At 41.5% G+C, this 13153-nt stretch overlaps 1 protein-coding gene across 5 annotated transcripts in view; it reads right to left on the reverse strand.

Moving 5' to 3' along the window:
• Window positions 1–2340: 2340 nt before the first annotated feature.
• Window positions 2341–13153, reverse strand: part of ZSWIM2 (zinc finger SWIM-type containing 2) — a 29709-nt gene continuing 18896 nt past the window's right edge. For 2 of the 5 annotated variants that reach the window (XM_076056223.1, XM_032946269.2), the window contains exon 10: window positions 10810–12283. In XM_076056223.1, coding sequence (XP_075912338.1) covers window positions 12062–12283 — 222 coding nt within the window. In that variant the 3' untranslated portion in view covers window positions 10810–12061. Of the gene's footprint in view, window positions 9977–10805; window positions 12284–13153 lie in introns of those variants that run through there. The other 3 variants (XM_032946271.2, XM_032946272.2, XM_032946268.2) reach the window with 3 other exon arrangements.

A 13153-nucleotide genomic window follows, 5' to 3' on the forward strand; every position in this document is an offset into this window, starting at 1 on the left:
GTTATAACATGCCTTCATTGCTCCTCTATATTACCACATGGATGGTGATTACAAAATATATAATTAAGTACATGATGTTGGTTTATAACCTTAAATTGTGTGCTCCACATTCTGTAATAGAACATGAATACAGAGTTGTACAGCATTGTATTAAGTGCATTGGACTGGACTGACAGTTTGATTTTTATCAGTAATTGGTTTGGATGAATTGAATGGCTATGGAGATACTGCCCGTCACAGTTGTGGCTCAAGGAACTTAAATATGGCCAATGTTGTGTTGATCACAACGGAGATGTGTATGCAAGCGGGAGGTGATAAAGTAAAGGTTAAGTCTACAAACCAAACCCCTCCGCATTTTTTACAGGAATTTTTCACTTTCCCAAATTATTTTTAAGCCTGCCAGAAATGCACTCTGCCTGCACCGCAAATTAATGTTGTGATCCCCTTTTTCCCCCTTGAATGTTCAAGGACAGCCACCCAGTTGTATTATTCTGCGACTTTTTGACATTCAGTCCGACTGCATTAAGACCACCACCGCCTTGTGGCTCCGTGGTAGTGAATGGCGAGCAACTGAAAGGTGGCAAGTCAAAATCCTGGTTGGGGAGTTGACTAGACTCATCATTTCCTCCAGGGTCAATAAAATAAGTACTACTTTGTAGGCAAGACAATGGCTCTCTTGTGGACAGACGAATCCCCGTCATAGCAATGTGGAATTTTCACTACTGGCTCAGGACTGTTCGTAGGAAATGAACACTGCAGTTAATCACTCTGACTTTAGACTTTTTGTATTTTTTGTAAGAGTAGAAGCTTTGCAGACACATTTACAAACATGTTTGCATATCTTTAAATATAAATACAGTTCAGCATATATGTATTTTGCAGTTACTTGTTTATACAAAATATTCCTGTAACTTAACTGTACGCATGAAGCAGCATTTTCACAACTTTACAGATAAGTGTACAAATCAATTGTATAGCATCTTGAAGTGCAGCTGCATTTAGATGCTATATAAATCCACATGTTATTGTCATTTGTACTGGAATACATTTACAATTAACCTGGACGAATACAAAAATATATGTTAACAAATACCAAGAAGAAGATAAATACTTTAATTCTTGTTAATTTAATATACTGTATAATATGTACGTGTAGCTTACTATAACCCCATTCATTCATAGACGATTAAATTATTTATTATTATGGCTGTGAATGGAAGATCAGGCTGAATGGAGCCTGTTGCATAGCCCATGTCACCATTAAATCTCCAAACAAGGAGGAGGTGGTGTTGGCATGAAGGAATGTGGTGTGGCTGTACACAAGGCTTGCCCAAACAGAGCACAGGAGCAGGCTGTCAGCAAGTCATGTTGACATTTCATTGTGTTGACAGTTAAGATCTAACAACCCAAAAATGCTGGGCATCCAAGTTGCATCCTAACCCTGCGCCTTGTTTAAGAGCATCTATTTTCACTTACAAACTACTGTCACTACAGCGAACCCATTTTTAACGTTAGATAGACATCTTTAAAATGCTAAATTCCCAACAAAGGTTTCAAAATTCTAAAAAAACTACTTTTTCGAATGGACACACTTTGAAGCAGTGTTGTCCTTTGTTTTAAACCATCGGTTAATTTCAGACTGTTTTCTTAATAAGGCAGGGCTTTGTGGTAGGGCTTGCAAGTGACACGTAAAAACTTGATTAGAAGCTTGATTAAATAATTTTCACGTACAGTTTCATGATAAAACAATCATTGAAAATGTGACAGCGAGCTCTTTCTTGATTCAGAGATCTCAGTTCGACTGTTTTAGCATCACCAAATGTGTTTGGTTGCTGGAAAATGCTCATATGCCCGGAAGAAGATTAATACCAACGAATCCACTGGCACGGGTGAGGGTGATAACTGATTATCATTATTGCTTCCAAAACCCTAGTTATTTAAAAGGGCAGTTAGTGGTCATCTTTGTGTGTCCCTTCACAAAAGAGATCATATCTGCTGGTGTCTGATATTCTGAAAGACAACTTATTCCCATATAATTTGATCTAATAACAGGCCCCAGGTCTCAAGTGGATTCTTGTCTACTTCATGTAAATGGCATAGAACCAACTTTTTGTGGGTCAACGGTTGTGGGAATTGTGCTGGGCTGCAGAATGCCTGCCCAGGCTTGATGGCTCACTAAGATACCACAGGCATCAGTAGGCTCTATCCTATTGCTGCCATTTCCCTGAAGGCATGCTGGGTTAATAACTCAGTATTATTATTATTGCCCATGTGACATCCTACAGAGATAAATACCCGAACATTAAAGGTAACACACTTTTAAAAGACGACTTTGCAAAGTTCTGTTAAGTTAAGTTTATTTGTTAAGCAGTTAGAACTTGAGACCAAGATAGTCTCATTTGTACGCCAATGAAGCAAATAGAAAATCAGTTAAAAGAGAACAGGAGAAGTTGAAAAAGTTGCACAATTATATTAAAGAAAATATATTTCCTGCAATGTAAGTTGTCTTTGACACATTTCTTCTAAACCATTCACAGTTAAATTAAGTGAAAGAAACATTAATCAGATTTATGGTTAATATTGCACTAATATGCAAGTACACAAGGATATATGTTAAATACAACTTTAATTTTACCATCATAACTATTCTGTATTCATATAATTATCAAGAAGCGCAGCATAGCAGTGGTTAACCCTGTAAAAAGATGTTGCTCAACTCGTCTCTGTATCACATGAATGATTGGTTGTAAATCGTTTCAGATTTATATTTTAACACTTTTAATGAAAATCTCATTAAAGCAGTTCCTAATTTCTAAAGTTTTGATAATTTATATATATATTTTAAGACCTCGGTTTGTGAGCTTGGATGGCTGCATCCGTTTTCACTGAATCAAATACCTTTTTATAATCTACGAAAACCAGGCATAATGGTTAAATTTTGACTTAAAACTTTCGTGACTGCAGGAATTCATATTCTATGGTTCTTTCGGTAAAGTCACGTAGATAGAAAAAAAATAATAAAATAATATTTTCATATTTGTATTATTTTATTGTTTCCCTTCTACGTGACTTTACCGAAAGGACCAATAATATGAATCCCTGCAGTCACGAAAGCTTTAAATCAAAATAAAATAATAACAATAAAACAATAAAAAATGAAAATAAAGTGAATAAAAAAAGCCATCACCCCAACCGTGAGGAAGGAGCCATCTGAAGATCCAATAAAAATCATCACCTTACCTTACATACCAGGAATAACCAAAAAGATTTCCAAAATCTTGAACAAACACAAGATCCAGGTCCGATTTAACACAGTGCATAAAATTCGTGACCTGATCCCATCTGTGAAGGACAGGATTCCTGACATGCAATATCCCGGCGTCTACAAACTAAGCTGTACAGTATCTGCGGCAGCAGTTACATTGGGGAAACCAAACAGCATGTCTCTGACTGTGTTCGTGAACATAAGGCAGATCTGAAACACGGCAGGACCAATACTTCTGCCCTGGCTGATCATTATTTTAATGCGGCTAGCTCACATGAAATTGATTTCTCTAAGACGATGTTACTTTGCAATCCGACTGGCTATCAACAAAGATTCATTCACGAAGCCATCCATATAGACACAGACACAATTTCAACCGAGACGACGGTTTTAAACTCAGCAATCATTGAAAAGATGTCATCAACCACTTTGGGTCATGACTTGATTTGTGTTTTCTTGTCCACCACCGTCAGCAGTGTGGGTGTGTGGAGCGAGGTGCAATGCTTTGATTGGTGTAGACCAGGGGTCGGGAACCTTTTTGACTAAGAGAGCCATGAAAGCAAAACATTTGGAAATTTATTTCAGTGAGAGCCATATAATATATTTTAAAAGTGAATTCAACTAAATGTCAGTATAATAAGCCTCTGAATTTATTCTTTTAAATAATGTTGTTATAACACTCACCATTAATGCGACTTCTGGTGCTGCATGGATTTGCTGATGTCTTTGTAGTCGGGTTGGTACTTGGTGAGGTTAAGCTTCATGCAAGCGTTGAGGCTTTCATCCGTTAAACGTGATCGTAGGTTGGACTTGATGTTTTTAAGATGTGAGAATGACTGCTCACATGCATACGTAGATCCAAACATGGTCAATACAGCAATACTCACACGCTGCAGTGTGTGGTATGTGACAGGAAGCGCGTTCCAAGTTTTGAGAATCAGCTGGTCTTCGGGTTGGAGTTTTTTCATTTCTGTCCACATGTGCTTGCTCGCCAACTCCGCTTTCTGTCGTGTGATTCTTTCCAAATCTTCATTCAGTGACTTGAACTTATTCACCCACATGTCTGAGGCCTTCAGGTCAGCCACTTCTGCTTCAAAATCTCTGACGGAGACACCAGGGATGTAATTCAGGTCGGCTGTGTTCAGTGAACACTCGTTTGGATGGGTGATGAACTTAAAAAGACGAGTGTGCTCACGAAATTCTCCAAAGCGTGCTTTGAAGGACTGTAGGAGACTGGATGTGCAGCCAGCTAGCTGGTGGAGATCAAGGTTTTGAATGGGCTCACTTGCTGTGCATGCATCTTTAAATTGGCTCAGTTTTTCAAAATGTAGTAAACGACCTGTTTCAAGATCCGTGATGAAAAGCTCCAGCTTGTTTTCAAAAGCAAATACAGCTTGTTGAAGGGATAACACTGTATTTCCAATGCCTTGCATTTTCACGTTGAGCTGGTTCAGATGTTCAGTCAGATCTACGAGATAGTAAAACTTGAGGAGCCACTCGGTGTCGGCTAGCTCAGGATGCCCGACGCCTTTCATTTCAAGGAAAGTCCGGATTTCGTTCAGGCAAGCCGCAAAACGGCTAAGCACCTTCCCTCTTGACAACCAACGCACATTGCTGTGCAAAAGCAGACCAGGATAGTTATTTACAACTTCATCCAGCAGTGTTTTAAACTGGCGATCATTTAAGGCTCGGGCAACAATAAAGTTGATCACACGAATGACCAGCGACATCACTTCGCCAAACTGCCTGTCACACATCTGAGCACAAAGTGCCTCCTGGTGTATAATGCAATGGAAACTTAGGATGGGTCTATTTTCATGTTCACGGAGAAGCGCCACAAATGCTTTGTTTTTCCCCACCATACACGGAGCACCATCAGTACACACTGAGAGAAGTTTATCCATAGGTAGACTTTTTTCTTGAGCAAACTCCATGAAAGACTTGAATAAATCCTCACCTGTTGTGGACCCTTTTAATGGCAGAACAGCAAGACTTTCTTCGCGCAGTGTGTCACCAACAGCATATCTTGCAATCACGCTGAACTGCGACAAATGGCTCGCGTCTGTTGACTCATCCAAAGCCAGAGAAAAGAACGGCGCTGCATTTATGTCCTTCACTTGCGTTTCCTCCACTTTGTTTGCCATCACGATGGTACGATCATGAACAGTTCTTGCCGACAGAGGCATGTCTTGTATCCGTTTGATTATCTTGTCTTTGTTCGGAAAATCATCAAAAAGTTCATTGGCTACATCCAGCATGAACGTTTTAGCATACTCGCCATCTGTGAATGGTTTTCCGTTCCTCACTATTGCTAAAGAACCAGCAAAGCTAGCCGAATTATAGTCACCTTGCCGGGTCCATACGCGGAGTTGCTGCTGGCTAGCTTGCACCCTGCTCAGAAGCTCTTGGCACGCTTTCTTTCTGCTGTCTCCCGCAGGGTATTTTGATGCAAAGGTAGCGTGGCGCGTGTCGAAGTGCCGCTTTACATTCGACCGTTTCAACGATGTAATTTTGTCATTGCAAATTAGACACACCGCAGAACCCGCTCTCTCCACAAAGGCGAATTCTTCGGTCCATTCGTCCTGAAATGTACGATACTCGTCGTCTTTTTTTCTTTTCGCCATCTTCTTCGTCGAAGGGTTAGCTTTGAGCTAATGACCGAGCAGACGCAGTCTCAGACTGATTCAAAAGGGGGCGTTTACCTGTTTTACCCAGCAACGGCAAACGTAGGCCAGTATCATCCAATTAAAATAATGGACAATTGCTCCTGCAGCCCTGAACAGGACATGCGCAGTGAAAAATCGATGGATGGATTAAAACAAGTGAGAATATTTTGTTTTATCTGCGAGCCATATGCAATCATCAAAAGAGCCACATCTGGCTCGCGAGCCATAGGTTCCCGACCCCTGGTGTAGACCTATTGCCGGTGTCGGAGCCTTCTCCTACATTAACATTAGCTGCCCCGCCCATCTCTAAACCTTGATAAACAGCTCTCTGATTGGTGTAGACCTATTGCCGGTGTCGGAGCCTTCTCCTACATTAACATTAGCTGCCCCGCCCATCTCTAAACCTTTATAAACAGCTTGCCCTCAGAGGCTAACCTCCCTGTTCCTGATGACTGCTTGTGTTGCGATTGAAATGTCGTGATATTTTTTTTATTTTTTATTCACTTTATTTTCATTTTTATTATTTTATTGTTATTATTTTTTTCTATCTACGTGACTTTACTGAAAGAACCATAGAATACAGGCATAATGGTATTTTCCACTTCTTTGCTTCATACAATGTGGCTGACAGTATGTATTTGAATCTTGACTTAAAGTTTTTGTGACTGCAGTCATTCATATTCTTTGGGTCGTTCGTTAAAGTCACGTAGATGGTTCAAAGAAAATAACAAAATACGTGATTTGAAGCTTTCGTGACTGCAGGAATCCACACTTTTTGGTTCTTTCGGTAAAGTCTACGTGACTTTACTGAACGACCCAAAGAATATGAATTTAAAAAAACTGCGACGTTTTGATCACAACACAAGCGATCGTCATCAGGAGGAAAGAGGAGGAAAGCTGCTGAATGGAGACTGTTTTATACGGTGTAGTCCTAGGGTCATTTGTATTTGGTCAAAAAAAGAAATAACTTTCCTAATATCCCTCACCTGGTTCAGCTCTATATTGACCATTATTTGATTCACTGATTTCCGTGCATAATCTATATAGGTGTGACAGGATACATACATTTATGCAGTTCATTTTATCCACTTTGGTCGCAAACGTATGGTCAGATTATGCATTTTAGCAACACTTATGTGGATAAAGTGAAGATAAATATATATTTGCCCTAATGTTGTTGTCATGACGGTGTCAGCAGGGTCAAGGAAGTAAACACTGCCCTGGATAAAATGTGCGTGCGTGCTGGTCTCCCTGCTCCGTGGGCTTGGGAACAGCAATTGGCGCTTTCCCAGGCTGGGCTCTGATCCATGACAAAAGGATTAAGAACCACCACGTTAAAAGGAGGCAAAGTCTCCCGCATTCCTTACATGCCATGTCAGATTGGACGAGAAGGGAGAAAGCACCTTATTGTGTACGGTGGTCTCCAAGGTTGCAATGCTGTTCTGTCAATTGGCACCTATGTGGGTTTGTCTTATGAATACATTTGTGTTGGTGCACCTTTTGCTCTCTTGGTAGAATGGCAAATTGCATTGCTATATTATTTGTTCAGATTGTACTTTTTAATCATGCACACCAATGCAGATAGTGACCATGTTAGGCAACAATAATCACTGTGCTACAGTTGATAACATCTGTGAACCACCAAACTGAGTTCCCACACATGCTTAATGAAGGTAAACCCTCACTTTGATTGAAACATGTAAATTACTGAGTACGTATGTGATCAATGTGAAATTATGATCAGAATTTGACAGTTTTATGTTAAACAAATCTAATGTAAATTATTATCAGTCCACAATTCCTTACTGTAATTATGCATTCTTCAAGGCCGTTGATTGAGGGATCCAGGTTTATACAATGTTGGGTAAAAGTTGCTGAATAAACCCGAGGCGTGCCTCTGACCCAATGCAGGCATGTGGATGGGTGGTCTACGTATGTATGTATGTTGAACTTCTTTCACACCGTACGTAGCCAACCGTGCTAATCGGAGGTGCTATGGTTTACAACTAGCTGAACACGTATGAATCAAAAGCTTAGCTAATCAAAAATGTTTTACAACCAAAGTGCATACATTTGTCTACGTTTAATATATTGTATCATTACACTACCATATATTTAAAGATATTTCTGCATATACAACATGCATATAAGTATGATGTCGGCAAGGTTATTCTGTTGGAACTCAGCTGAATTCTTGTGTTTAAACATCCCCTTGTCATCAGTATAGTTTGGCAATAAAAACAGATGCCATAAAATAACATTTTCTAAACAGATGATTATTCACCAGTAATGAATGGCATTATGTTGTAAATTTAGGCCTGTAGAAATAAAGGGACGACTGTGATTGTCTTTTTTTGCTTCACAAGTAATGTTTAGCTGTATCTCAGCATGATTCCTGCGAGGACCAGAGTCTCAATGAGGTATGGGTGGGCAGGGGAGAACCCTGCCCGGTCTTGCAAGAGGGCTGCAGCTTTCTGGTGCTTCATGTGGCATATCACATTTGGCAGGTCTCTGGAAATAGCTCTTCCCAAGTATGGACCATTAAAGTTTCCATAAACATGGCTCTCAACAGACTCATCACTAAAATCACATTGCATAGCTCTGCCTGTGTCCTCTTTAGTGGGCAAGATACCAAGTTAAGAGTTATTTCCTCTTTTCCCTTTGAAGGTCTTAGACAGCCATTTGGAGTGCCCGTAGGTGGGTGGGGGTTTTGTAGGTTTTTCCAAGAGTGATCTTACTCTCTCCCCCCATCCTTTGGGTGCCAATCCCTGGGCTTCCACCTGCATACCTGTCACCTGCTGCTTGCCATAATTTTCATTCAGTGTCAACTCTTGTGTTCAAAGACCATGTGAAAGGGCTAATTTGATTGAACAAGTTCCGTATCTATGATCAATGTTCCTATGTGCATTGATGCTCACCAAATTATATTTTTTGTTGACTGGTATTTCTGCTATAAGCAGATGTCAATACTGTGTAACGGGGCGACTGGTCTAACACAAACGCACTACCCTCTGCTGTGACACCTGGGCCAGAAGTCCCATGCATATGTAGTGACATCGCGGATGTCACTGTGTGGTGCTGGCCCTAGAGGGGCACGGTGTGCGATGTACTCACATCGTGGACATCACGCATGTAGCGACATTGTGAATGTCACTGAGTAATGCCGGCTCTCGCGAAGCACGGCACGCGATGCATTCTCATTGCGGACACCCCGTAGGTGGGTGTAGTACCAGCCCTAGAGGGGGCTCGGTGAGCACTGGGATAGCGCTTAGTGGCACTACGAGTGGCATGCAGTGCTGACTCCTACAGGAGGGAGTGTGAGAGTGTCAGCCATGGGGTGAGGTTACCCTAGGTCATGGCACTCTGGTTGACCCTGGAAGGCACGTGACTAGTAAGATCTACACAGGGGCCCCAGGTGGGAGCTTGGGGGTGGTCACGTGTCAGGGGGAGATCCTACGGGAAGGGTCGAGAAACGACAAGAGGTTTCTCGAAGGTGGTCGTGGCCAAGGGCGGAGCCAGCCACGATCTGGGAGCATATAAACCGGGTCCCCACAGGGACCGGGGCTCTCGGCGTTGCTGTTATCATTTGAAGATCTACGATATACGTTCTACGTCCAAGAAGAAGTCACCAACAAGTGGACGAGGACCCAAGCCAGGGTCCTGTCCGTTGTAGCTACTCCCAGTAACTAGCGTAGTTAGACTGGTGGTCCACCACCTTAGGTTATCTGGTAAAGGGGCAGTAACCCCTTTGTGTAAATGTGTTGGTGTTAATAAATGTGTTGCCTCCAAGAAGTACGTCTGCAACTTAGTTGAATCCACTACACATATATACATTTCATTGAGATTTGTGTGTTGAAATTAGCATGAGCCCACTGAGAAAGAAGCCTTCAGGTAGGCCTTCTGGCTTTGGGAGTCTCTGCCTCACTCCCAACTTCACCTCTTCCTTGTGTGCACCTCTCAATGCAGGCTGGGTCAAAGGCAGGTCATCCACTGGGCACGTCCCAGACACATTGAGTAGCCAGCGGTCAATGCAGTCCTTGTGAAACTGCAATATAAATAATTAAATATGCCCATATAAAGCTTTTTGTATTGGATTGCAACAAAACTACCATGCATTGTTACAGTTTACATACGACACTTCTAAGAAATAACATCTCTTGTGAAGTAACCAAACAGAAACATCTTTCATGAACAAAGCTGTTTGCTTCTTTTAATAGGTAAGCAACTTACAGTAAGGGAAAACAATATTTGATCCCCTGCTGATTTTGTACGTTTGCCCACTGGCAAATAAATAATCAGTCTATAATTTTAATATTAGGTTTATTTGAACAGTGAGAGACAGAGTAACAACAACAAAAATAAAAAAAACGCATGTCAAAAATGTTATAAATTGATTTGCATTTTATTGAGGGAAATAAGTATTTGACCCCCTCTCAATCAGAAAGATTTCTGGCTCCCAGGTGTCTTTTGTACAGGTAATGAGCTGAGATTAGGAGCACACTCTTAAAGGGAGTCCTCCTAATCTCAGCTTGTTACCTGTATAAAAGACACCTGTCCACAGAAGCAATCAATCAATCAGATTTCAAACTCTCCACCATGGCCAAGACCAAAGAGCTCTCCAAGGATGTCAGGGACAAGATTGTAGACCTACACAAGGCTGGAATAAGACCATTGCCAAGCAGCTTGGTGAGAAGATGACAACAGTTCGTGCGATTATTCGCAAATGGAAGAAACACAAAAGAACTGTCTATCTCCCTCGGCCTGGGGCTCCATGCAAGATCTCACTTCGTGGAGTTGCAATGATCATGAGAACAGTGAGGAATCAGGCCAGAACTACACGGAAGGATCTTGTCAATGATCTCAAGGCAGCTGGGACCATAGTCACCAAGAAAACAATTGCTAACACACTACGCCGTGAAGGACTGTAGCGCCGGCAAGGTCCCCCTGCTCAAGAAAGCACATATACATGCCCGTCTGAAGTTTGCCAATGAACATCTGAATGATTCAGAGGACAACTGGGTGAAAGTGTTGTGGTCAGATGAGACCAAAATGGAGCTCTTTGGCATTAACTCAACTTTCCGTGTTTGGAGGAGGAATGCTGCCTATGACCCCAAGAACACCATCCCCACTGTCAAACATGGAGGTGGAAAAATTATGCTTTGGGGGTGTTTTTCTGCTAAGGGGATAGCACAACTTCATCGCATCAAAACTTCAGACGGGCATGTATATGTGCTTTCTTGAGCAAGGGGACCTTGCCGGCCCTACAGTCCTTCACGGCGTAGTGTGTTACCAATTTTTTTCTTGGTGACTATGGTCCCAGCTGCCTTGAGATCATTGACAAGATCCTTCCGTGTAGTTCTGGCCTGATTCCTCACCGTTCTCATGATCATTGCAACTCCACGAGGTGAGATCTTGCATGGAGCCCCAGGCCGAGGGAGATTGACAGTTCTTTTGTGTTTCTTTCATTTGCGAATAATCGCACCAACCTTCTCACCAAGCTGCTTGGCAATGGTCTTGTAGCCCATTCCAGCCTTGTGTAGGTCTACAATCTTGTCCCTGACATCCTTGGAGAGCTCTTTGGTCTTGGCCATGGTGGAAAGTTTGGAATATGATTGATTGATTGCTTCTGTGAACAGGTGTCTTTTATACAGGTAACAAGCTGAGATTAGGAGCACTCCCTTTAAGAGTGTGCTCCTAATCTCAGCTCGTTACCTGTATAAAAGACACCTGGGAGCCAGAAATCTTTCTAATTGAGAGGGGGTCAAATACTTATTTCCCTCATTAAAATGCAAATCAATTTATAACATTTTTGACATGCGTTTTTCTGGATTTTGTTGTTGTTGTTATTCTGTCTCTCACTGTTCAAATAAACCTACCATTAAAATTATAGACTGATCATTTCTTTGTCAGTGGGCAAACGTACAAAATCAGCAGGGGATCAAATACTTTTTTCCCTCAATGTATAGAACCAGTACCTATATTTAACAAATGTATACACACTTCTCAACTAAATTAACTCTTATGAAAACGAACGAGCATGAATATTTGTATTTTTCAAAGGAGTGAAAAAGTGGGTGATAAGACTTAATGCGACATAAACATGTTTAGGCTATGCTTGTGCGTGCTTCCTTTAAGAGGAGGGACGGCTTGCGTTAGCATCGCCCAAAGTGGTATCTAACTTTGTATCTTGACGGTTGCAGAAACACTCCTGTGCAAGCACTTGCATCCACAGTTCGGTGATGATAAACTTTCCCACACGCGTGGAGAAATACCGTCGAACGAAGGCATTACCAGCGAGATCACATTTTGTGAAGCTAGGGCAAGCTTGGTTCCCACATACTGCACTGTATACCTGGAGGATGGTGTTGAAAAGATAGCCTTAAAGGGATTATTATGGTTTGAATAGCACATACCTGCGCATGAAAAAAGGTTGTGTTTCTAACACATTTTAGGGGGTAGAGTATATCGGGCATTTAATCAATTCCATTGCACAACATAGGCATACCAATAAGTGTCAATCAATAATGTATTGCACAAAAGAGCCAATTTTACATAAAGTACAAAGTGCATTTTTTTCCCCGTATAAGTCACAACAGTGTGTTGTCACTAAGGCCTGGTTACATCAGAGCATGAATGGCCTGCATGTGTGACGTTCTTTATGAAAGTTTCAGCCATGCTACTTTGGCAAACAAATCGCTTATCACCGAAGTGAGCAGGAGTGAAATGTAACGAGATGTGTGTTCAGTCAGATATGCATATCGCAGGAGCGTGTGTACATCAGCAGTTGTTTACGGACAAAACCCTCGCTAAGTCCCATGACACTTTTTTTAAGAGGGTCCTGCTAAGTTTTGCAATAGGGGTGATGATTGTTACACATAATCCAAATTTAGTCATTTGTAGGTCATTTTGCACATTTGACAAATTTGGACCATGGCACCGGAACACGAAGGGCCTGATGTTGCGAATTATGGCATGAGATCTTTAACGTTCACTGTGAAGCAGACGGTGCGTATTATTATGGTTAATACAACTGCAGCATTAATGAGGGTAGCTGCTGGATTTGAACCTTGTTTTTATGTATTTTTTACTTATTTTACACCGTACATAGCCAACCATGCTAATCGGAGGTATGGAGAAAGGACAACAAAATAAACACAAAAAATAACCGTGAAAAACAAGTGGCGAACGTGCTACCACAAGACCATGTCAACCACCCATGAAC

This window comes from Petromyzon marinus, chromosome 4 (assembly GCF_048934315.1).
Source record: "Petromyzon marinus isolate PM22_M1 ecotype Great Lakes invasive population chromosome 4, UKy_Petmar_22M1.pri1.0, whole genome shotgun sequence".
Lineage (NCBI taxonomy): Eukaryota > Metazoa > Chordata > Hyperoartia > Petromyzontiformes > Petromyzontidae > Petromyzon > Petromyzon marinus.